A 27,487-nucleotide genomic window follows, 5' to 3' on the forward strand; every position below is an offset into this window, starting at 1 on the left:
CAGTTTTTTGCAACTTTTTCCTAGTGATGATTTGTAATAAATACGATATTTCAATCCTTACAATTGCTATAAGGATTGAAATGGATCATGTGGCAGATACGATGAATAATAAATATGCCTCTACATGAGTTCCTAAGTGCAGAATTTCCATTTAAATACTTCAATACAACTCTTCTTACGTAAAACATGTTTTTAATTCCTTTTAGTTATATTGCCCTATTAGATTCTTTCAGTTAAAAATTAAAAAATTTAATTAGTTGAGACACAATCATTGTTATAGACCCTAGGTTCCCAAACTGTGCGCAGCCGCGGCGCTTTCACAGGGGTGCCGTGGACAGGAAGAAAAAAAAATAAGGAAAAAGAAAAAAAAATACTCACCAAACGGGCGGCGCCCGGTACCCAGCATCCTCCTCTCTACTTGTGGAATTCCGGGCATGCTGGGTCTCGAACACTGCAGGATTGGTCAGTTTTTCTTTTCTTTTTTTTTCTTTTCTTCTTCCTGTCCATGGCGGGATGCAGAGGGGGCAGAGTGCGGATGTAGAGGGGGCAGAGAGTGTGTGGATGCAGAGGGGGCACAGAGTGTGTGGATGCAGAGGGGGCACAGAGTGTGAGGGGGCACAGAGTGTGTGGATGCAGAGGGGGCACAGAGTGTGTTAGCTGCAAATTATTCTTTGACAGAAATATAATTGAAATATATATATATAAAAATATTATTTTCCCTTGGATTTATGTGTATTATTTTTGCATACAATTTAGTCCTGACCTAAATGCTTATTATGCTTTTTTAACTAATAAAACGGGGTTGCTCAGTAATTATTTTGAAGGGGTGCCTTGAAAAAATTATGGAGACTCTAAGCGTGCCGCGAACTGCAAAAGTTTGGGAACCACTGTTATAGACTATACAGTAGAGCACTAATAAACCATAGAAGAAACCACCCTGTTTACACTGTGTGCCCACTTCAGCACATATACTGCACCTTGAGGACTCTACTCCTTTCATTATCTAACACAGTCTGTGGCTTCCTTTCTTGCTCTCATGCCCATTCCATCATTATAACCTGTCCCGTTACATGCAGCCTGGGTCCCTGCCTTCACTAGTGTTGTCCATACATGCTGGGATTTGATGCCCAATCAGACCATTTTAGATCTACTTGGAAAACAAATGTTAGTGGGTATGTGCCTGGAAAGACTGGCAGTTTCGATCAGCATCCGATTGGAAAATATAAGTTATAGATGGGGTAGATGGTAAATACAGATGGACGATGGCCACATTTGAATGTGCATGTGGTCTTCCTCTGTCTGTACTAATGGTGCACAATCAGTTCAGTTCAAACAGCCAGATCTTGTACCCAGGCCGATAGGTAGCTGGTACGTGTATGGGCACCTTTATGTAATTATAAGAATGATCAGGTCACAACAATATCTGGTATCAGCACACTTCTTAAATACTATGTGATGCTGTTAAGATTATCATAATCTAACTACAGGTTGTTCCTGTACTGTCCACTTCAAAACTGATTACACATGGACATCTAAGGGACTAAGAAATAATACAATAGGTGATTGGACCCTTGTCAACTGCACCTAAAAATGTATAAGTCAGAATGGTTAGGATCAGCTGATGCTGTCAGGCATGGTACAGTGAGAGGGGATTAGAGACTGCTGTACTCATTTCTAGACGTGATCTGGCAGACTTCCACATTAAGCAGGAAATTCTTGATATTCTCAGTATTATGTTCTCCGGTTTAAATAATTGGGTCAGTTGAATTACCTCTCACATACTCCACTAGTTAATTCATATGCACTATGAACATGATTAAAGCATCTTCTAGTTTTATTGTAAGAATGGGGAAGAGAAGGAACAAGTAATAAATTTGCATCTTTATGATCAATTTTGCACTCACAACTAAACATAATTTTGCTTATTTAAAAGGACCACTAAACCTAAACTTACAAAGTATAGTCCCACATTTCCATAGACAGTCCCAGGTTTTATAACTTTTACTCCAATATAAATCAGTCCATGTAATTTGTCAGTATTTACCATATATGCAGTACAATTTGTTTTTATTTTTACATTTGTATGGAGTTCTCCTTTAACAGTTATGGAAGATTTGTATATAACCAAATGCAATAAACAAGGTCCACCTGGACAGTCTTCATAATGACGTGCTTATAAGCACTTGCTCAATTCAAAAGCAAAATGTTGAATTATTTCAATGTTTTGATATCATATGAAAATGCATTTTGCTGTAAATAAAGGACCTACTATTAAAATGCAACTTTGCAGCATCCACTGCCCCACTCCCAGGACATAAAAGATGTGCCTAGTCTTTCTGCTTTCCTAACAACACTCATGGTTATAAATTGTGTCTAAGTCACTGGTGATGAGTGTGTGGGGAGTAGCTTGGGAAATAGGACATAATGGAATGATCTGATGTTGTACTCACCCAGCAAACGCTGTTCCCACTGCTGATATAAACCATTCTGCTGAATTAAAGCCAAGAATTCCAACACTATAAAATCTTTTCAATCCTAGCTGCAGATGAAAAAAAACGACATATTGTAAGTAGCAGTTGTAATGGGGAACTTAGGATCACAATTTTATATTGCTGAGCTCTATACGGACAATGAATGCAATTTATTTTTATATAATTTATATGATTATTTATAATATAATTATACAATTATTGTTCTACGGCTGCAACACTATAAATTGTGTTATTTAAAAAAAATTTTTTTAGTATCAATCTGAAAACTGGAAATGTGCAACATCCTATAGCAACCAATCGGATATAACTGCTTTCCATATATAATCTGAAGAAGGTAGGTAATTGATGATTTGTTGCTGTGGGGTTCTACACACTTGCAGTAAAGAGGACAGTGTGCTCTGCGGAGAGCCAATCTTTACAGAACTAGAACTTTCTCAGTGCCTGGAAGATCACCAACATGCAACAGTTTATATCAGTGATAGACAACCTCATACAGTTTCAGGGGCTGCATGGGCGGCCCTATGAGCTTCAAAAGAGCCGCACATTACCCTTCAACTAAGTAATATGTTAAAACAATAAGCGTAGTGGAGGGCAAGCCGAGGTCGGTACACGTGTAGTATATGCAGGTAGACAGCAACAGCAACAGGAGCAGGAGCTAGATCACAGGCACAGAGCACAAAAATCAGGCACTGGAGACAGGAACTGGCCAGGATTTTATAGGAAGTCAAGGGGTGGAGCTAAGGCATGCTGGCAGATCAGGAGATCACTGGAACTGATCTAGAACACTGAATAAAGACAAGGAACTGTCCAGCAGCCAGAATAGCTCAGTCAGCAGAGCAGCAGTCCACGGAGGCAGAAGCCCTGGGTTCGAATCCTGACAGTACTCCCCTCCTTCCAGTATGTCCTCTGGACGTCTCAGGAGGTAGCTTACCAGGATGTCTCTGGTGAAACAGTCCGGTCAATCTGGAGGCATGGACATTTTCTGCGGGCTCCCATGAATTTTCTTCCGGACCATATCCCCTCCATTTTACCAAATATTGTAATTTATTTCTGTGCATTCTGGAGTCCAGGATCTCTTAAAAAATAAATTATTCTTCTCCTTCCACCATGACTGGTGGTGGTGGGGCAGAAATCCGGCCAGGGAAGGGGTTGTCTCGAAAGGGTTTGAACAGGGAAGTATTGAATACCGGATGTATTTTCATAGAGGTTGGAAGATCTAAGTGTAAGGCAACTTGACCAATTTGGGATAGAATCTTGAAAGGCCCAATAAACTTTTGACCCAATTTTGGTGAGAGTATCCGCTGTTTAAGGTTTTTAGTGGATAGCCAGACCTTGTCTCCAACATGAAAATTGGGTACAGCTCTACGGTGTCTGTTGGCAGCTTGTCTGTAATGTTCCTGGGCTTCTCTCAAATTTTCAATAAGCCTTTTTTGAACTTCTTGTAATGTTCTGATTCTATCAGTCACCGTTGGAATTGATGTGGAAACCTGGAGATTTGGAATAAACGTTGGATGGAGTCCAAAGTTGGCAAAGAAAGGTGTCTGGGAAATTGAACTGTGTTCAGAGTTATTGTAAGAAAATTCAGCAGTGGGAAGAAAATTCATCCAATCATCTTGAAGGTAACTAATAAAAAATCTCAAATATTGTTCAAGTGTCTGATTAGTCCTTTCAGTCTGTCCATTAGACTGTGGGTGGTTAGTGGAGGACAGATTAATTTTTATTCCCAAAGCAGTGCAAAAACCTTTCCAGAGCTTAGAAGTGAACTGAACACCACGATCAGAGACAATGTCATCAGGGATGCCATGAAGCCTAAATATTTCCTGAATTAGAAGCTCTGTAGTCTATTCAGCAGTGGGTACTCCTCTAGCAGGAATAAAATGAGCCATCTTAGTTAGATGTCCACTACCACCAGAATTGTTGTCATCCCTTTCGAAGGAGGTAGATCAACTATGAAATCTATCGAGATAGAGCTCCAGGGACGAGATGGAATGGGAAGAGGTTGTAGCAAACCTAGTGGTGAGGAGCGAGGAGTCTTGTTTCGGGCGCATGTCAGACACGATGAAACATATTTTTTTAACATCGCTTTTACACTTTGTCCACCAGAAGGAACGTGTCAACAATTCTTGAGTCCTGTATACTCCTAAATGTCCAGCGGGTTTGGAATCATGGACTAATTTCAGTACTTCAATTCGTATTGACTCGGGTACATAAAGGCGATGAAGCTGAGTCCAGTAGCCATTATTAAAAGTTAACTTGACATCTGAAGTAGGACTTCTGAGGATAGGATCAGTGTCATAACCTTTCTTCAAAAGAGAAAGTAAATCCGTAGGAACTGTTGCCCCTAAGAAGTTGTGCTTAGGTAGGATAGTTTTTCCAGAATCTTTTTCTAGATGCGGATCGGAGAACATTCTTAAGAGTGCATCTGCTTTGCCGTTTCTGGATCCAGGTCGATAAGAAATTATGAAGTTACAACGAGAGAAGAATAAAGTCCATCTGGCCTGTCTAGGAGACAATTGTTTAGCAGTGCGTAAAAATTCAAGATTTCTGTGATCAGTAAGGACTGTCACAGGGTGGATAGAACCCTCAAGAAGGTGTCTCCATTCTGAGAAAGCACACTTAATGGCCAGTAATTCCTTGTTCCCAATATCATAGTTTTTCTCAGCGGATGTCATCTGGCGAGAAAAATAAGAACAAGAATGCAACAACATCTTCTCGGCGACACGTTGAGAAAGAATTGCTCCTACTGCAGAATCAGAGGCATCAACTTCGACAATAAAGGGTAAATCAGGATTTGGATGTATCAGGATTGGTGCTGATGTGAAAAGAGTCTTAAGTTGGGTAAAGGCTTCTTGAGCTTCAGGTGACCATTCAAAAGGAACACCCTTCTTTGTGAGTTGCGTAATAGGAGAAACGATTCCAGAAAAGTTTCTTATGAATTTTCGGTAAAAATTGGCAAAACCAATAAACCGTTGTACTTGTTTTTCGTTCTTAGGTACAGGCCAGTTAATGACTGCATCGATCTTACTGGGATCCATGATCAGACCATCAGGGGAAATTATGTATCCTAAGAATTGAATCTTGGCTTGTTCAAATTCACACTTTTCCAATTTGATATACAATTGGTTCCTCCGAAGTCTTTCGAATACAGTACAGACATGTTTGCAATGTTCCTCCAGATTATCAGAGAATATAAGACTGTCGTTCAGATAGGCAACAACAAATTGATCTAATAAGTCTCTTAAGACATCATTGATGAAATGCTGAAAAGTTGCAAGGGCATTACATAGGCCAAAAGGCATGACCAAAGACTCAAAATGTCCATATCTTGTCCGGAAGGCGGTTTTCCACTCATCCCCGGGTCGAATACGGACAAGATTGTATGCCCCATTCAAATCAAGCTTTGTAAAGATCTTTGCCTTCTGTAGCCTCTCCAACAATTCAGGAATTAAGGGGAGTGGATAACGATTCTTGTCTGTAATCTTGTTGAATTCCCTATAATCGATACAGGGGCATAAGGTATAATCTTTCTTTTCAACAAAGAATAAGGCGGCACCAGCAGGTGAAGTAGAATGGCGAATGAAGCCTTTGTTTAAGTTTTTATCCAGAAATTCCCGAAGGAATTTTAACTCCGGTTCGGATTGAGAATAAAGTCGCCCAAAAGGTATTGATGATCCTGGTAACAGCTCAATGGGACAGTCATAAGGGCGATGAGGAGGTAATATATCTGCATTTTTTTTTATCACAGACATCTGAGAATTCACTGTATTGCGGAGGCAATTTCAAATCTTTAGAATGAAGTTCGGTGACCTGCTGGTCTACAGATACCACAGTTCTAGATAGGCAGTTTAGTTTGCAGTGCTCAGAAGGAAAGGATAATGTGCAAGTATCCCAGTTGACAGAAGGATTATGGGTAGACAGCCAGGGGATTCCCAGTATTATGGGAAATTTAGGTGAAGCAATCAAATGAAAGCTTATAGCCTTCTGATGCCCTGGTTCAATAGTCATTTGTAACTGGATTGTTTCGTGAGTCACTGGCCCAGAAGACAAAGGGGATCCATCTACAGTCTCCAGATTTACAGGAGCTTGTTTACTCTTTGATTCAATGCAGTTTTCCTGTACAAAGGTGATATCCATGAAATTGCCACCAGCACCCGAGTCAAGCATAGCCAGGCTGCAAATTAAAAGAGACCCGGATGAAAGTGTTATTGGGAGAACAAAATGTGATTGTTGCGGCAGAGGATCTCCGTTTTCATGAGCCAAGGGATTAAGTGATTGCGAGATGAAACTGGATTGACTAGACTCTTTGGAGTCCATTTGCTTGAAGTCAGTCATAGCGATGGTCTGGCAAATCTTATTTGTGCAAGTGAAGGCATAATGTCCTTGATCACCACAATATAGACAAAGATTCTCCTCCCGACGTCTCTGTTTCTCATTAAAACTGAGTGGTTTCCTAATTACATCAATTTGCATTGGTTCGGGAGAAATGCTTGGATTGTCTGATGGTGCAGCTTTGAACACTGCAGGTCTATTAAACTGATGCAAATTACTGCTCATACCGAAGGCACTTAATCTTTCATTTTTCCTCTCACTTAGCCTTTGATCAATACGAATGCACAGCTGGATAAAATCATCAAGATCATAAGGGGTGTCTACTCTGGCCAGTTCATTCTTTACTTGCTCAGAAAGGCCGCGATGGAACTGACTTTTTTTTGCAGAATCGTTCCATGTAGTGTCTGCAACCAAGCATCGGAATTCAGCAGTATACTCTGCCACAGAGCGTCTTCCTTGTCGCAGTCTATGGAGTTTAGCTTCAGCGGTGGCACATCGGTTAGGATCATCAAAGACTTGCCCCATAGCGAACTTAAACAATTCCAGATCTTTCAGAATAGCACTGTCTTGCTCAATGTAAGGAGAGACCCAGGCTAGGACTTCCCCTATCAGGAGATTGATTATGAAGAAGATCTTCATCCTATCATCTTTGAACTGTGTAGGTAGCATGTGAAAATTAAGGGTGTGCACCGGCCACTTTTGGTGTTTTGGGTTCTGATTTTTTTTTTAAAAAAAGCATAAAAAGTGCTAAAATCCATATTTCGGCTTTTTTTTTCACTCCTACACTATTATTAACCTCAATAACATTAATTTCCTCTAATTTCCAGTCTATTGTGAACACCTCACACCTCACAATATTGTTTTTAGTCCAAAAGGTTGCACCAAGGTAGCTGGATGTCTAAACTAAGCGACGCAAGTGGGCGGCACAAACACGTGGCCCATCGTAGGTGGCTGTGTAGGCTTGAATGGCTTTTTTGCTGCTCCTCCATCCTCTGCAGCATATAGAGGGTGGAGTTCAAGCGCGTCACTACCTCTTGTTTTAGTTGATGGCAGGGCAGGTTCATGCTTTTTTGATGTAGCAGGAACAGTGAACGTAGTTTAATATCTGATACTAATATTTCTGCACTGCAGGAACAGTGAACGTACTTTAATATCTGATACTAATATTTATGCACTGCAGGAACAGTGAACGTAGTTTAATATCTGATACTAATATTTCTGGACTGCCTATTGAAGTGGAATCTCGACGGGATTTGGTACCGGGGACATAATACCTTCATCAACCGTCTAAATTCCACTGCACAGATGGTGGACACCGGATGCACGTCTAACACCGACATTGCTGTTACGGCCGCAGTTATCCGCTTTGCCATAGGATGACTATATAGGAGTGGCACCGCAGTGGCAGACAGGATGGCAGTTTGAAAAACTAGGCCCCAAAGAGCACATAATGCCAAAAAAAGAGTTGCAAGATGGAATTGTCCTTGGGCCCTCCCACCCACCCTGATGTTGTTGAAATAGGACATGCGCACTTTAACAAACCAATCATTTCAGCGACAGGGCCAACAAAACTGTGGCTGAAATGATTGGTTTGTTTGGGCCCCCACACAAAAAAAGCTGTTCATCTCTCCCTGTACAAACTAAACTGGCTCAACTGAGGCAAGATGTCGTCCTCATCCTCTGATTCCTCGCCCCCTTGTCACGAGCGGCTCGCTTCCTGCCTGCCCCAGCATCCCGGCCGTCACCATGACGACCGGGACGTCACTTCCCTTCAACTCCCGACCGTTGCTGAGGCAACGGCCGGACGCCCAGCAGTGTAGCGCCGCGTCCCGGCAACAGGGGACAGACAGGCGCGTACGCAGAAGGACCTAATAGCCTGCTGGCTATTAGGCTGTAATTATTTTATTAGTCAGATCCTGGGAGTAGTTGCAGAGCTAGGCTCTGATTGGCTCACCTGTACATTTTAGGCAATGAGGTCTGCTACCTCATTGCCGGTTATAGCGTTCTGTCCTCAGTCCTGCTGCCTGCTTGTGCTATCCGTTTGGTTCTTGCTACCTTGGATTTGACTACCCGTGTTTTGACCCCTGCTTGTTCCTGGACCTGTGATCCTTCTCTTCTGACCTCGACCTTTTGCCTGGATTTCGGATTTTGCTTATCTGCCTGTGTGTCTGACCCTTCGCTTGTCTCTGGATTTTGCATCTGTGCCTGTGACCCTTTGACCTAGGATTCTGCTTAACTACAGCCCGCCTATCACTCCCCTCCTGGGTACTCCTTTAAGCCAGTATACGTTACTCGACCCTCGGTCGGCCCGCAGCCCAGTCTGTCCCCACCACTAGGGGCTCCAGCGAACACCGGGCCTTCAGAGTAGTCCCCGAGTTTCACTGTACTGGCTTATGAGTTCCTAACACCCCTTCAGTGTGTACTTCCTCATCCATTATCAATTCGTCCCCGCTGGACTTCACAACCACAGGTCCCTCTGTAGTCTATGGAGGCCAGTGCTGTTCTTGATTGAGGAATTGATAATTCATTTTTATGAACATCATTTTTTCAACGTTTTGCGGAAGCAACCTCCGTCGCCGCTCACTGACCAGGTTCCCCGCTGCACTAAAAACTCTTTCCGAGTACACACTGGAGTAGGGACAACTCAGGTAAAATATAGCCAGTTTGTACAGGGGCTTCCAAACTGCCTTTTTTTCCTGGCAGTAAAAATAAGGACTGTCTGACATGTCTACTTGGATGGTGTCAGCAAAGTAATCCTCCACCATTTTTTCAATTGTGACAGTATCCAATGCAGAGACAGTAGACATGTCTGCAATGGTTGGCAGGTCCTTCAGTCCGGACCAGATGTTCTCAGCATCCCTGCCAGCGGGTCTTTTAGGAAAACTGAGCTTTTTTCTCGCAGCCAGAGGTGTTGAAGAAAATGAAGGAGGAGCTGTTGGCATGTCCCGGTCCTCTTCTTCAGAGGACAATCTCCTGACCAGCAGGTCTTTGCACCAATGTAGACTTGTGTCCACCGGAAGCAGAGACACAACATACGTTTTAAGCCGAGGATCCAGCACGGTGGCCAGAATGTATTCCTATGACTTTAAAAGAGTGACCACCCTCGGATCCTGGCAAAGTGTACGAAGGGCTTCATCCACAAGAGGTACATGCTTGGTGGAATCGCAATGCTTTAACAGTTCCTCCCTCACTTTCTCCAGCTGCTTCTGCAACAGCCTGATCAGGGGAATCACCTGACTCAAGCTGGAGGTGTCGGAACTGACTTCTCGTGTGGCAAGTTCTAACAGCTGGAGAACCTTGCACAACACGGAAATCAGTCTCCACTGCGCTTGACTCAGGTGCATCCCCACTCCTTTTCCTATGTCGTAGGTTGCTGTTTAGGCTTGAATGGCCTTTTGCTGCTCCTCCATCCTCTGCAGCATATAGAGGGTGAAGTTCCAGCGCGTCACAACCTCTTGTTTGAGGTGATGGCAGGGCAGGTTCAGCCTTTTTTGATATTGCTCGAGTCTGCGGTAGGCACTGGCAGAATGCCGAAAGTGTCCAGCAATTTTGCCGGCCACCGCAAGCATCTCCTGCACACCCTTGTCACTCTTCAGGTAATGCTGCACCACCAAATTAACGGTGTGGGCAAAACATGGGACGTGCTGGAAATTGCCCATATGTAATGCCCGCACAATGTTACTGGCGTTGTCTGACACCACAAATCCTCAGGAGAGTCTAAGTGGGGTAAGCCACTGCAAGATTATTTCCCTCATTTTCTCTAAGAGGTTGTCAGCGTTGTGCCTCTTATTAAAACCGGTGATACACAACGTTGCCTGCCTTGGAACGAGCAGCCGTTGCGGAGATGCTGCTACTGATGCAGCTGCTGCTGTTGCTGCGGAAGGCGATGCATCTACCCAGTGGGCTGTCACAGTCATATAGTCATTCGTTTGCCCTGAACCACTTGTCCACATGTCCGTGGTTAAGTGGACAGTGGGTACAACCGCATTTTTCAGAGCACTGAGGACACTTTTTCGTACTTCTCTGTACATCCCAGGTATCGCCTGCCTAGTGAAGTGGAATCTAGACGGGATTTGGTATCGGGGACACAATACCTCCATCAACCGTCCAAATCCCACTCCACTGATGGCGGACACCGGACGCACGTCTAACACCAACATAGCTGTTACAGCCGCAGTTATCCGCTTTGCAATAGGGTGACTACTGTCGTACTTTGTGGTCATGGCAAACGACTGTTGGACGGTCAACTGTTTGGTGAAAGACGTAGCGTTCTTACGACTACCAGCAGCAACAGCAGCAGCGGCAGTAGTAGGCGTACCGCTGCAGGATTCCTCGGATGAATCCCGGATTGAAGAGGACTCAGTCTGGCTGGTGACATGACCTGCAGGACTAAATCTGATGGAGATCATGGAGGAAGTTGACGAGGAGGGTGTTGGTGGTGTGTATCCAACAGGACCAAGGGATTTAGGTGTCCCTGGACTGCTGACGGTCCTAGCCACAGGTCCTGAACTAAACACTGAATTATGAAGGTTCTTCAGGTGACGTATAAGGGAGGATGTCCCTAGGTGGCCAAGATCCTTACCCCTGCTTATTTGAGCTTCACATAAGCTACATATGGCCATACATTTGTTGTCCGGATTGGGATAAAAATAACTCCAGACCAAAGAGGTGGATTTTTTGGTATTCTGACCAGGCATGATGATGGGCTTTTTCATCCCATGGACAACAACTGTTTCCCCCCCTGGTGCCTCATTTAAGATAACCACATCAGCATCCTCCTCGTCAAGTTCCTCCTCAGCGCCAGCTACATCAATATCCTCCTCCCGGTGTACAACATTCACACCTTCATTAGCCAAATCTGTAACTGGACTGTGGGTGATCCTTCCAGCATATGCAGAGGGCGTGCTGCAAATGGTGGAAGGAGCCACCTCTTCCCGTACAGTGATGGGAAGGTCAGGCTTCGCAACCACCAACACCCTTGGTCTCGCCTTGGGGATTTGTGATGCCATCTCTTTAGAAGGCAGAGTTGTTTGCTGTGTTGTTGACTTATACTGACTTAAAGGAGAACCCAGGAGTGGAGTGATTGGCAGGCTGTAGTGAAGAGGGGATCCAAGGTCAAAGGTCACTAGCACAGGTACAAAATCCGGAATCCAGGCAAAAAGGTCAGGGTCAGCTTAAGTCTCTTAAATTTTTTAGAGGGGTGGCGAGGAGGAGGGCTTAGATCCTCGGGTGAAGCTGAACCACTAGTCATGAACATGGGCCAGGGCCTAAGCCGTTCCTTGCCACTCCGTGTCGTAAATGGCATATTGGCAAGTTTACGTTTCTCCTCAGATGATTTGAATTTTCTTTTTTTACTAATTGTAGTGAAGTTTGGCTTTTTGGATTTTACGTGCCCTCTACTAGGAGATTGGGCATCGCCCTTGGCAGACGACGTTGATGGCATTTCATCGTCTATGTCATGACTAGTGGCAGCAGCTTCAGCATAAGAAGGAAGTGGGACTTTATCCTCCAAATTTTTGTACTCCATTATATGCAGCACAAGAGAGCGTACCCCTAAACCACACACACTTTGGGACTGCAGAAACAGTGCACGTAGTAATATAGATTGCAGTACCTATTTTTTGGGACTGCAGAAACAGTGAACGTAGTAATATATATTGCAGTACCTATTTTTTGGGACTGCAGAAGCAGTGAACGTAGTAATATATATTGCAGTACCTATTTTTTGGGACTGCAGAAACAGTGAACGTAGTTGTTAGTGCTCGCGGCGGCCGAGGGCACCACCGCGACTCTCCGGGGTCTGCTGGTGACGTCCCGGCCGTTGCTACGGCAACCGGAGCGTCACGTCCGGTTGTTGTGTCCCGGTTGCCTGGGCAACAACCGGGACGCTTTGGTCTCTCTAAACACCGCGCCCGCCAGCTGTCAAACAGCCGGGCGCGTGCGCACAGGTTTAGGACAGCCCTGCATACCTGTTGGAGTCAGCCAATCAAGGCTGATTAAAGCTTTGGTCTACTGCTGGTACTCTACAGATACAATTGGCTGCAGGCTCTGCTATTATTCTAAAGCTGAGGACATATTCTGGATTGTGTGCTGATTGGGCATCTGTACTATTTAAGGCAATGAGGACTGAGCCTCATTGCTGGTTATAGCGTTCTGTCCTCAGTTTTGCTGCCTGCTTGTTCTCTCTGTTGGTTATTATTACCGTTGATTGACTACCCGTGTGTTGACCTTGGCTTGTTTCTGGACCATTGACCCTTCGCTTCTGACCCTGACCTTTTTGCCTGGATTCCGGATTTTGTACCTGTGCTAGTGACCTTTGACCTTGGATCCCCTCTTCACTACAGCCCGCCAATCACTCCACTCCTGGGTTATCCTTTAAGTCAGCATACGTTACTCGACCCTCGGTCGGCCCGCAGCCAAGTCTGTTACCACCACTAGGGGCTCCAGCGAACACCGGGCCTTCAGAGTAGTTCCCGAGTTTCACTGTACTGGCTTGGGAGTTCCTAACAGTAGTAATATAGATTGCAGTACCTATTTTTTGGGACTGCAGAAACAGTGAACGTAGTAATATATATTGCAGTACCTATTTTTTGGGACTGCAGAAGCAGTGAACGTAGTAATATAGATTGCAGTACCTATTTTTTGGGACTGCAGAAACAGTGAACGTGTTAGGGTTCTGTTCACAACCACTTCCTTAATTACAGCCATGGAGCCAGACACATGATATAAACGTTTAAACGGTTTATTGCAGTAACATAAAGTCCAGGTAAGGCAAAAATAAACAGTAACAGTTCAGGCTGAATGGAACAATGGATTTCCAGATCTTGGCAAACAAGCAGTAAATAATAAAGAAATGCAGCAGATGACTTAACTGAAACCAGTTTGTAGTAGCAGCCAGAAACATGCAGGTAATCCAGGAACAGAGAGACACATGAACAGGCTAGGAACATCACATGAACAGGCTAGGAACATCACATGAACAGGCTAGGAACATCACATGAACAGGCAAGAAAACTTCAATGACCAGCAAAGGATACAGGAATCAGCAGGCACATATAGGCCACAGACAGGTGTGGAGTGATTAACTAGCAGTGCAAGTTAACCCCTGACCGGAAAGGCTGAACAGCAGTACCCCAGGAGAATCACAGGCACTGCAGGGTAATATGCACACAGGGAAACTAGGCAAATAATAACACAGGGCAAACTGCACACAACGATACAAGGCAGATCATAACAGCAGGGCAAAATGCACACAAAGAAACAGGGCAGATCATAACATAGCCCCCCCTTTAAGGAGCGGATTCCAGACGCTCCATACATGCTCCTTTCAGGTTTTTCTCCTCTTCTTTTTCTTTTTAAAAGATCTCCCTGGAGACACAATTGGGCTCTTCTCTAATGGAGTACAGAGAAAACCCCATTCTTCAGAAGCAGAAGAATTGGCAAGTTCGTCCACTAACACTCTAGTATCCTCCAAAAATTCGCTTTCAGAGTCTGAGTCCCAGCCTAGAGTCGGAACAGGACTGTTAATTTTATGAGAAGATGGTGAAATGCCCATGAAGCCGGTAACCAAGGTTTGTTGTTTGTGATTGTTCTTTTTATTTTTTGAAGATATAGGCTGACCAATGGAAGCAACAGACATCGATGACTTGTGAATAAGCTTAGGTGCAGAAACACAGGCTGGAATGGAAACAGAAGAACTATGACCAGGAAACTCAACTGTTGATGGATAGTACTTCTTGCACACAGCGTTAACAAAGTCCATGGTATTATGGATAATGGGGTTATCGGAATTTAAAAGGGAGAAGGCCCAGGTCTGTGGCTCCCCTCTAAAATCATGATCATAAAACCCACTTGGTTAAATTGGCTGGCAAAGTAATCTGGCGAGTCTTGAAACAGTTTCATGGTAAGCTGAAGAACCGAAATAAACTGTTTGATGTCTCCATCAAAGAAGACTGGAGGAGGATCTGATGACTTGGAAGAGGCATCTGGGCATTCTGGCTCACTAGGAAACTCTGGGGAGTCTTCAACTTGAGCAGCAGTCTCTGGAGAATCCCTCACTGGGATGGCAGAGCATAAGTCCCCGACTGGGACGTCAGAGCAGGAGTCCCCCACTGGGACGGCAGAGCATGAGTCCCCCACTGGGATGGCAGAGCATGAGTCCCCCACTGGGACGGCAAGCTGGGCACATTGGAGCGGACTGGAGGGACAGGGCCCTCTCTGGAGCGGACTGGAGGGACAGGGCCCTCTCTGGAGCGGACTGGAGGGACAGGGCCCTCTCTGGAATGGACTGGAGGGACAGGGCCCTCTCTGGAGCGGACTGGAGGGACAGGGCCCTCTCTGGAGCGGACTGGAGGGACAGGGCCCTCTCTGGAGCGGACTGTAAGGGCAGCGCCCCCTCTGGAGCGGACTGGAGGGACAGGGCCCCCTCTGGAGCGGACTGTAAGGGCAGCGCCCCCTCTGGAGCGGACTGTAAGGGCAGCGCCCCCTCTGGAGCGGACTGTAAGGGCAGCGCCCCCTCTGGAGCGGACTGTAAGGGCAGCGCCCCCTCTGGAGCGGACTGTAAGGGCAGCGCCCCCTCTGGAGCGGACTGTAAGGGCAGCGCCCCCTCTGGAGCGGACTGTAGCTCAGGAACAACGACAGCAGCTTGTGACTCGGAACTGGAGGCCGCGGCTGAAGACTCGGAACCGGGCAGCACAGTGGCAGGAGACTCGGGTGCAACAGCTGCAGCAGGAGACTCAGGACCGGACACAGTGACAGCAGGCTCAGGACCGGACACAGTGGCAGCAGGCTCCAAGCTGGAGGCAGATGATGTGACCTCAGAGCTGGAGGCAGAGGCTGGCACCTGGGAACAGGAGACAGAGGCTGGCACCTGGGAACAGGAGACAGAGGCTGGCACCTGGGAACAGGAGACAGAGGCTGGCACCTCGGAACAGGAGACAGAGGCTGGCACCTGGGAACAGGAGACAGAGGCTGGCACCTCGGAACAGGAGACAGAGGCTGGCACCTCGGAACAGGAGACAGAGGCTGGCACCTCGGAACAGGAGACAGAGGCTGGCACCTCGGAGCTGGTAACTGGGGTTGGCAAATTGGGTCTCATGCCAGGGAGCAGACTAGGTGAAGTATAAACAAATCCAGAATGCAGAGAAGTAACAACAGAAGATGGTTTGGTAGGCTGTCGTGGTCTGCGGAGAGGACAGGCTTGTAAGAAGTGTATATTACTTGCACAGTAGAGACACAGTTTGTTGGTTATTCTGCGCCGTCGCTCCGGTCAGGTGGGGGCGTGGACCACCTGTGAACCGGGCATCTGTTACACTGTAGTTGTTAGTTAAATGCAAATTTGTCCTAGTACTATTAAGATGTGCTGGCAGCACAGTTTCAGCAGCAGACAGAGTTGGCTGAAGCAAATCAACAGTATTGGATTTCAGAGAAACAGATTCTGATAGTCTTCTGAGTGGGTCCAAAAGTATAGCAGAAAATTGAGCCAGCTGAGAGCGTAACAAAATTATGTCAGTTTGCAGACACTGAAGCAGAGGCTGTTCAGCCATTTGTAGAGCAGACATGTTTGCAGGGAGAAAACAAATGAAATAAATTGCAATGAGAGTTCCAGGTAAAATCTGAAGCAGGGTTTTTTCACAGGACTCCAAGGCTTTCTTTTTGGCTGGTCATTCTGTTAGGGTTCTGTTCACAACCACTTCCTTAATTACAGCAATGGAGCCAGACAGGTGAGAACATGCAGGTAATCCAGGAACAGAGAGACACATGAACAGGCTAGGAACATCACATGAACAGGCTAGGAACATCACATGAACAGGCAAGAAAACTTCAATGACCAGCAAAGGATACAGGAATCAGCAGGCACGTATAGGCCACAGACAGGTGTGGAGTGATTAACTAGCAGTGCAAGTTAACCCCTGACCGGAAAGGCTGAACAGCAGTACCCCAGGAGAATCAAAGGCACTGCAGGGTAATATGCACACAGGGAAACTAGGCAAATAATAACACAGGGCAAACTGCACACAAAGAAACAGGGCAGATCATAACAGAACGTAGTAATTTAGATTGCAGTACCTATTTTTTGCGACTGCAGAAACAGTGAACGTAGTAATTTAGATTGCAGTACCTATTTTTTGGGATTGCAGAAACAGTGAACGTAGGTTAATTTAGCAGTACTAATATTTCTGGACTGCAAGAACAGCGAACGTAGGTAAATTGAGCAGTACTAATATTTCTGGACTGCAAGAACAGTGAACGTAGGTAAATTTAGCAGTACTAATATTTCTGGACTGCAAGAACAGTGAACGTAGGGAAATTTAGCAGTACTAATATTTCTGGACTGCAAGAACAGTGAACGTAGGTAAATTTAGCAGTACTAATATTTCTGGACTGCATGAACAGTGAACGTAGGTAAATTTAGCAGCACTAATATTTCTGGACTGCAAGAACAGTGAAAATAGGTATTGCAGTACTAATATTTCTGGACTGCAAGAATGTATTGCCCTATATATTTTTTTTTATACTTTTTAAATTATTTTTTTATATTTTTATTTGAATTATTTTTGTATAATTCTTTTTTTTTTTTACATTTTTTTAAGATTTGTTAATAATTATAAAATTACTATGGACTTATCAGAACAAAGCACAGGACAAAAGCACCACTGGACTCAGCAGGACAGACACTGGCCAAAGCACCACTGGACTCAGCAGGACAGAGCACAGGACAAAAGCACCACTGGACTCAGCAGGACAGAGCACAGGACAAAAGCACCACTGGACTCAGCAGGACAAAGCACTGGCCAAAGCACCACTGGACTCAGCAGGACAGAGCACAGGACAAAAGCACCACTGGACTCAGCAGGACAGACACTGGCCAAAAGCACCACTGGACTCAGCAGGACAGAGCACAGGACAAAAGCACCACTGGACTCAGCAGGACAGAGCACAGGACAAAAGCACCACTGGACTCAGCAGGACAGAGCACAGGACAAAAGCACCACTGGACTCAGCAGGACAAAGCACTGGCCAAAGCACCACTGGACTCAGCAGGACAGAGCACAGGACAAAAGAATAAAGCACCACTGGACTGATCACACAGGAGCAGGAGCACCAATACCCTACAACCTCCCTCTACCCTGATCGCAGCCCAAATGAAAATGGGAATTTTGCAATGCGAGTCTCGCGAGATCCGACGCGAGACTTGGATGTCAGAGCCTCACTTTCATTTTTTTTGGCGCCGGAAATACCGAACAGTGCTCGGATCCCGTCGGACCCGCACTGTTCGGGTGGGCTCGGATTAGCGGAATCCGAGCCCGCTCATCCTTAGTGAAAATAAATGTTGCACTGGTTTAAGAAGCCTCTGTATAACCGACGATCGCCACAGAATTTTGTAGGCAATGGTGGACGCGAAACTTGTGCAGCAGTGGCATCATAATCTTTTAATTCTTTCTGCAATTGAGCTATTTGTTCCTGCTGAGCTTTAGCAACGGCTTCTAGTTCTCTGAGCTTGTTCTGAGAAATGCAGGCAAACTCTTGCAACTCCTTTACTTGGTTTTTCAGAGTATTTAGCGCAGCTACTCCCGCGGGATCCATTTTTGGGCCTGATTATTCTGTCACGGTCCGGAGACTGGATAGGAGCCCAGTGGCAGGGAGGAAGGCTGGCTAACAGGAGATGAGATGGAAGAAAGGTCAAACAAGCCGGGTTCGGTACACAGAGAGGCGTAGCGGTCCAAAGGTTGAGGCAGAAGCATGGTGGAGAGCAAGCCGAGGTCGGTACACGTGTAGTATATGCATGTAGACAGGAACAGCAACAGGAGCAGGAGTTAGATCACAGGCACAGAGCACAATAATCAGGCACTGGAGACAGGAACTGGCCAGGCTTTTATAGGAAGTCAAGGGGTGGAGCTAAGGCATGCTGGAAGATCAAGAGATCACTGGAACTGATCTAGAACACTGAATAAAGACAAGGAACTGTCCAGCAGCCGGAATAGCTCAGTCAGCAGAGCAGCAGTCCACAGAGGCCCTGGGTTTGAATCCTGACACCATGAGAGCTTACAATCTGGAGGGAAGGGGTAATTAGAGACAGTAGGTATAAATGGGGAATGAGTTTATTTGATAAATGGAGGAAGCAGAGGGAGTGGACATAAAGGTCTAGAAGGGGTTAGTGTAGGGAAGCACAGAGATAAGTTTTGAGTTATGGTTTGAAGGATTGAAGGTCTGGTGGAGAGTCTGGTAAGATGAAGTAATGAAATCCATAATTCTTGAAGCAATGGGGGGCCAGTGAAATTCTTTAAAAAATGAGCGAACAGATGGGGCACTATGAGAGAGGAAGATTAGTCTAGCCATGTCATTCAGGATGGATGGTAGTCGGGAGGCTGGTGAGGTGGAAACCAGTGAGGAATACAGCATGTTAGAGTGATCAGGGCAGGAAATAAAAAATGAGTAATCCAGGGTTTTAGTTATTTACTTGGTGAGGAAGGGGCGTATTTTAGCAGTGTTGCAGAGGAGGATATGACAACACTGTGAGAGGGACTGGATCTGAGGGTTAAAGCTAAAGGTGGATTCAAGGATGACATTGAGGCAGCATGTGTAAGGAACAGAGGAGAGAGTGATGTTGTATAACAAATCTGACAATAAAAGCGAGGAACAGGTAGCCGCAGAGTTTGGCAAAGTGTTCCAAACTGAGTGTGACTTTGGCTAATGAGGGCAGCTAGTTTTGCACTCACATGGGTAAAGAGATTTCATTTTGCAGGCTAAGATCATCTAAATGAAATAAAGGGATTGAGAATGTACATTTAAGATGGGAGGAGGGGGGACTATGTTATTTGTCTTTCAGGAGTGCACACAACCTTTTTCTCCTTGCAAAATAACTTTTCCACCACCTCTAAGGCCTTGTACCAAATTTTCAATAAGATGCATTTTGCACTTTCAAATTGCATTTTTGTGGGCATATTTCGAGCAATATAAAACCTTTCAAGTACAAAAGTGATGTATTAAAACCAGTCCTTCTGTCTCCTTACGTCATGTCTACATAATAAAGTACCTTGAAATGTACATGGAGGACAAATAGATGCACATGTGCAAATAATGAGGCATTATTTTGGGCCTGGAGTTTATTGAAGTTAATCATTAATATTTGAATAAGTCATGATGACATCTTAGAAACATTTTCTAAAACCAAGGACAAATTCTATTTTCCCAAATCTGAATTCTGTTCTTTGTTGCAAGATTACAGCAGACTGACTTAATGAAGTCATATCACTCAAATCTAAAATATTCTTCTAGTTTGTCTCTGGAACATTCTAAGACTGTTGCCGTAGTGATCGAGTGACTTGTCGTTAGTCCTACTAATAAGCACAATATTTCATGTATTGTTTTTGCTCTTTGCTTTGCTCAGTAACAGCCATTAGGCCTTGTACACATAGGTATTAACGTTAAGGGGCCGACTTATGAAAAAAGCTGAAATAACAATGTTGCTTAAGGTAAAAAAAATCTCTTATAGACGTTAATTTATCAAAAAAATATCTCCAATGCAGCTATGAGATACTCAGCTGCCTCAGCAATACTGGCCTAAAGCGATAAGGTTTATCTTACCACTTTGTTGGGCCAGTCTCTGCTGATATGAGCAGCAATTTTCACCGGCAATAGGACTATGTATAAATAAACTACTATGGGCCTGATTGAGAATCAGACATATGTCCATTTGAGATCACACTCGCATGCTCAGAAAGTGAACTTATGCAACTGTGGCTATTTGGACCTGCAACTTTTTACCAATTATGACACTTTACACTTGAACGGGGGAGGAAAGGGATGTAGTAAATTAGACAATGTGAGTAATTGTGTGTGGATTCATGGAAACGTAGTCAATGATATCACTGAAAAAGTGGCTTTATTTGCGGGTGGTCAAGGGCAGGTGTAAATAGATGATGATAATGATGATGATGATAAGCATCTATACTAGTGAACCGTGATTCACCCATACTTATTGAGAATTCAGTAATCGCTCGACCATAGATTAAGATTTGTCAAGCAAGTTGTACTAAATATAGAGAAAATATTTATATTTTGGAAGTGTGTCAAGAAGTTGTTCCTGCTGTATTAGCAAGTTATGCTTCATAGCGATTCTATTCATAAAACATATCAAATAAAAGTTTTTCTTGTACATGTGGACACATCTACTCATTCAGAGGTGAATGTATCTTCAACTCTGAATAAGGTGTACATACATATACACTTGTGTGTTTGTTTTTTCAATCGCAAGTTGAAATGTGCCTTTACCTACATACCCACTGGATCACTTTTATCATCAACCCTCACAGACCATTGCTACCCCTCTCTTGCTACTCTACCATGCCCATCTTTCACCAGACACAGCTATACATGTAAAATTGTAGGACTTAGACCCCATTTTTCCCTTTCCCTAACCCTTGTACCTTAACTGTTCTATGTTACCCAATTCCTCTCCCATCTTCCTTCTCCATTATCACCTCCCCTTAATATACTCACAGATTCACCCCTCTCTTCTACCCAATACCTTACTCTACTTCCAGAATTAGTAACTTCTTTATCTCTACTTGCACCCGTATTGCTACTATTTTTATATACACAAATACCGCTACTCTTATTTCCATTTCTATTTTCATCCTAAAACCCAATTGTCAGCAACTTCTCTATTTCTTACCTTTATATCCATTCTACTACCACCCTACCTCTCTGCTACCTCCTTTACAATCCTCACCAATCTATTCAACTAGCCTTTCCCCTCCTTTCTGCACTCACATGTCCCCTCCATATACCTCCAGCCACCTAAACAACCCCCATCTTACCTACACCCTCTCTTCAACCTCCTCTACCTCTCACCCCTACCCATACACACACCCAACCCACACCCTCTTCCCTGATGAAAACAAAAACTAAGTGTACTCTATTTTCCAGAGCTTGCTGCACTAAGAACAACCTCTCTCCACAGACCGGGATTAAACCACTACAACTAGACTCCACAAACAACAGTCAAGAAAATCCACATTGACAACCAACCACAGCCTGTGCTCCACGGATACAAACAGATAAGCATAGACTGGTGGGGGTGGGGGGGGGGGGTGGGGGGGGGGTATAATATATGAAAATGTATCTTCTTGATTATACTAATTCCTTTAATATAGCCAGCCTAAGATGTTCCCTAGAGCATGTTTTCTTGGGCACAACAAATATAAATGATAAAAGTTTGATTCACCATTAGTGGCTGCATATAAAATAATAATCTCACCTTTAGGAAGCCTTTGGCAGCTCTACGACAAAGCTTATAGTACTCCATAAAGCTAACATGTTCCCATACACCATCCTTTTTGCTTGAAAGGGCATCAAATGCACCATATTTATCCACACACTCCAGAAACATCTGGTGCACAGTCACAGGAGTCTGCGGACAGGAGGAGTCGATCCGTAGTTGCACTGATTCATCAGCAATTGTGGTCCATAATTTATCTGCATAGACAAATGTCACACGATGATAAGTCGTACTTATCATTTGAAAGCAATTTTTATCGGGCAATAGTTTTTGATTAAAATATATCAGTACATGTGTCTGAGCTAGTATTCTTCATGTGCCTCACATTATATATATATATATATATATATATATATATATATATATGTAGTCCCTACTATAAACTATAATGATATTAGAAGCTGGAGATGACCAGAGACCTGGGGTATATACTAAACTGCGGGTTTAAAAAAGTGGAGATTATTAAAGTAATTCTATCGTTTTCAAATAAGCATTGCCCAAGCGATTGTATTGTGTTTTCATCGCACAAAGTAATTTATTTTAGCAGATGTAACATTTAACAGTTCAATACATGATTATAATATAATACAGTACAGCCAATACCAAAAAGAGATAAATACATACCGCGCTCGCTGTGCTCCCACAGGTACCAGTGGACAGTATTTCACTCTAGAATACTGTGGTCAGAGTAGACTGAGGCAGTAGACTGAGGCTAGTGAGAGCACAGCTATGATTATATACATTCAGTGTTACAGAGAAAACAATGCAGATGATGTGGCTTGCTTCTATAGGTCCAGACTTCAGGTGGGTCCATTGTAAACAGGTCATGGGTTAGTTCAAACAACCCCCTCCAAGGCTCAACAAGGGTCAACATTCCAGATGATTCTCCCGCCCAGAAACCAGTTACAACTAGTCCATTAGCATTTTACAGTTGGTATCACTCTAAAGGTTTATTCCCTAATATCAATAACTAGAGTATGAATTGTGCGTTCTCTTCGCCGAATGAACCGGACAGCTGCTGATGAATAGGGGATTAAAATGATACCAGACATTACACATTTCCTATAATCTGAACCTTAAATAACACTGAAGTGTACATATAATCATAATATATAAACTAATAATAAAGTAAATACTATCTGCTCATAAATCACTGTATAACAGGACCAATATGAATATGAATTATATAAATAACTAAATGTTGTAATGCGAGTGTGTGCGTGCATATTTTACCGTGCGATCGCAGTATGCCACGTGTAGCGTGGCTTACTGAGTGCTATCGCACAATAAAACAATATTAACCAATATACTTTCGTTCATCCAATTATACAACTTCGACAGTTCCACCCTTTGATAGTATAATAAACTATCACCTTAAAGATTTTATATGCAGGATCTCAGTACCACGTTTCATTGCTATGTAATGCAAGTCCCCCTTGGTGTATGAACATGCTGTCTGTAGATCTAAACAAGTTATCATAAGAGAGAGTCTTATTCCTCAAAACGATTTCTTCTTTTACTATAGACCGTATACTTCTGGAGCTTGGAGGTAACCTTTTGTATGCCGTTCAAGGGTGCAATAAAACATGTAATACATTATTTGGAAGGGCACAGAGTACAATAGAACATGTATCAGTTACACAGAATACTCTACTACAGTTCTTAAAGTTTAACAGGTTCATCCGTCCAACGCATGTCTTTAAGCTCAGAATACATTTAAACATGTTCATCAATAACATCATCCTATGTCTATCAATAATGTCATATACAATCTCCTTCAGCTTGAGTTAATATACACACTTCTAATAATGTCATCAGTTCTTTTCATCAACACTTGTGGGCGGGCTATTGTCTGCTCGTTCTTCCCAGTCTCCCAATACTCGGGTTTCTTTGTACGTGAAACAGTGATCGGCTTGCAAAATATTGGGAGACTCCAGACTAAGGGACCTAGGTGTCGTACTTTTCCCCTAGTGACCTCCCACCCATAATTTGAGTACATCAGGAATATTTAGTGGAAAGAGAACTAGTCCTACTTGTTATAATCACTGAGGCACTTGAGAGCACCCCCAGCACTTGTTGGTCTACAACCTTACCCACCCAAGAATGATAATCATTCTCAAGGATGCCTGCTCAAGTCCGAATATTACTGGACTGGCATCGCTGGGTGTACCTCTCTTCAACTATGGGGTCAACATACTTACGGACGTAATGCTACTCAGACAATAGCCCCTCACACTTCCTCCAAGCTCCAGGGTTACCAGATTTTCCTTTTTCCCCTGAATTGAATAGAGTAATTGGCTGGACCGATTGTGCTACTAACTTCTCCTTCATCCCCAATTCCTCAATATCATTACCTGAACCAGCCTCTGTCACCTGTCAATAATTAAAAAAATTGACCGTCCTGAGAAGAGAATGAAATCAGAGAAGCACAAAACAGGAAAAACTACAACTTCATGCTGGACAACTGTCTTAGCTTTTGGCTCAGGTGCTACTAACTGCATTCAAGGCCTCCCAGAACAGATTCATGAGTGTACTTGGACCCTTCTCTGGGTGATGACTCCTCTGCAGTGGGTGAAATGGGCACCAGCGTGTCTCTGCTACCCTTGAAGTCATGATGCTGGTAGCCTACACCTGGTACCTGTCTGTCAAATAACCTGAGACTAGGAAATTACTGTTCCACAACTCTCCTGGTCCAACATCCTGACAGTTAGTGTAACTTTTTAGGAAACAGTGTTTTGAACATTCTCGGTTGCTGTCTCACTGTTTACCTTCCCTCTCAAGGTCTAAACTAGTCTCTCAGTTACGAACTCATCCCAAGAGGGGTCAAGAACATTTCAAAAGTCAACAGGTTAAGAGGCAGCCCAGGAGTGATCTTGATAGCGGGGAAGGACTTGTGGCCAAAGCTATCAGCCACTTCAATCAAGTTCTATTCAACTCTCATTCTATTCAATTAGTTCTACCTAGTACCGTTACTTTATGTTCGCACTGGTTTGTGGCTAATCAAAAGTATGAAATTTGTTAACACTACTCATACATTATACATTTATTATCAATAACGTGAATACCCCTATCACCTATTATAACTCTAGAGCTATCACATTGAATAACAAAAGCTTTGAGTATGACATAGTAATACATTAGACACATTTCAATACACCTTTACCTAGACATATTTTATCAGTACACCCGTGTATACTTGAGGATTCTGCAAGGTGGTAATTGGATGATGTGGATTTGTTTCACCTGGAGAAATTCTTCAGGTAACCCAAATCTTCATACATTAACTAATATGTGTATGTGTGCATGCTTGTGTGTGTGTGTGTTCACATTTTAAAACAATACAACGAAAAACAAAACAAACATAGATTTGTTAGCTGTCACATACAACCCTGCTGTCTATTTGACAGCTATGATTACCCTGGTGTGACAGCCATGTATAGTTGTGTGTGTGTAAGTGTGGACTTTACTAGCAGCTACTTCAGTTGGTAACTGTGTCACTGTATAAAGTCTTCTATGTAGTGTCCTACTCATGTGCTGGTATTGCTATAAAGGATTTTTTTTTTCAGTCACCTCAACATCGCCCCCTAGACTAGAAAAATGCTGAAGACCAATGTATATCAATCGATTTTTCCTCTGCCAACTCACATATCATTTTCAGTACCCTATATTCAGCTACTTGACTAAGTGAGAAGGGCAAACACTTTCTTCAAATATAACACTTTCTTCAAATATAACAGTATCTATTACATGTCTGTCTAACAGTGAAAAAATATAAAACACAAAAATTCTACATTTTCTAGGGTTTCACATTATGTCGTATCTTGTGGCAAAAATCCTACTCCAATGTTCTACACAGAGATGCATATCTGTATGTTTAACCTCTAGCGTTCTCTCCACCCTTTGTGCATAAATATAAAGGCACACTTTGTACAGGAGGCAAAAAGCAGATATGCAATCTAAAAAAAACAAACATGAATCATATTTCCACAACAACAAAAAAACCTTTCTGCTTAACATTAGCAGCTTCTATACACATATTACCAAACCGCTAACTGTTTCTGTAACTCATGTCAATCTAGTGTGTATATCCCTGAGTTCGTCTTATGTAAAAAAAATGTCTTAGCCCCATTAATGAGACTGTGTCTATGTCTTTTCGTATCTCTATACAAGAGAAGAGAGAGAGATACTAGCATCGATGTAAAAAAAATGAGAAATAAGAAAGCAATGAGTAGTAAGAATACAAAGATTTTGAATACAAGAATTTGAAAACAAACAGACATGCAAAAAGGGAGATTTTACAGCAAACATGACAGCTGGATTGGACACTATGGGACAATGGCTGTATTCATTCCACTAATCCCCTTAGCTATTCACCAAACTATGACCCCTCCCCATACTTGACTAGGGGGTCTTACATCTACCGTGCAATCCAGTGTCGTCTGTCATTTGTTCATTAAGAACTCGGTATCACCATAACTATATACCTTTGCAACGGACTTCCTGACTTATAACAGAGAAATGGAAAAAATTAACTCTTGGTGACTCATCTGAGATACATAAAACGATATTTTGGAGCAAAGTATGTACATACTTCATTTTTGGATAATGATTCTCAGCCAAACAAATTATCATGAGTCACTGCAGCCTAAAACAAAGAGTGTTCCAATGATCCATTGTTAATTTGTCTTTCAAGAGTAATTTTTCTATTCCTCTATTCCAGCCCCTTAAGCACTAAGTCTATATTTCTTTCGTCTACCCTTATCTGTGAGAAGAAAAGACAAGATAGTTATCTTTAAAAGAGCAAATGAAACAAACATTTTCATTCTTTACCATCGGCCAGCGATCAGAAAAGCAAACATGACAACATAAAACAAACAAGCAAAATAAACAACGTATTAATTTTAAAGCAGTTTCTTTCTAAACCTGCACACGAATACTTACCACAGATTAACATTTATCTTGCCTGGTTGTAGGACTATAGTTCTTCCTCAAAACATTTGCTGCTGTGAGGTGTGCAGGTGACTGTTGGAAAACCTCTGTGACTTGTGTGCGCCTTCTCTGTGGGTGTCTATGTATTTCCCCCTTAGGTGGCTCAAGTCTATTTGCTTCCGCTCTTGTCATTGTACAGTCCCTTGCTTGATGTTCCGTTTTATGGCATCTAAAACATTTCCTCAACTCATGTTGTTTCTGTTCCTTAAACCAGGTGTTATACTGTGGTCGTGTGTGCAGTCCCTCTGGTGCTGGGATACTTACCATCATTACCCTATCACTTAGTGTCTCTTTTTGTTTATTTACACTTCTATCATGTCCTATAGCTGACTCCCTGAGAACACTTACAGTGATTCCTCTCCAGTGTGGTAATGAAGTTTGCACCCTTGTTTTC

At 43.4% G+C, this 27,487-nt stretch overlaps 1 protein-coding gene across 3 annotated transcripts in view; it reads right to left on the reverse strand.

Moving 5' to 3' along the window:
* ACSBG1 (acyl-CoA synthetase bubblegum family member 1) overlaps window positions 1-27,487 on the reverse strand; it is a 70,967-nt gene that overhangs the window by 24,051 nt on the left and 19,429 nt on the right. For all 3 annotated transcript variants that reach the window (XM_075208399.1, XM_075208396.1, XM_075208397.1), the window contains 2 exons: window positions 22,084-22,301; window positions 2,451-2,539 (listed from right to left, as the gene is read on the reverse strand). In XM_075208399.1, the coding sequence (XP_075064500.1) occupies window positions 2,451-2,539; window positions 22,084-22,301 (307 nt within the window). The remainder of the gene's footprint in view (window positions 1-2,450; window positions 2,540-22,083; window positions 22,302-27,487) is intronic.

Source organism: Mixophyes fleayi, chromosome 4 (genome assembly GCF_038048845.1).
Source record: "Mixophyes fleayi isolate aMixFle1 chromosome 4, aMixFle1.hap1, whole genome shotgun sequence".
Lineage (NCBI taxonomy): Eukaryota > Metazoa > Chordata > Amphibia > Anura > Limnodynastidae > Mixophyes > Mixophyes fleayi.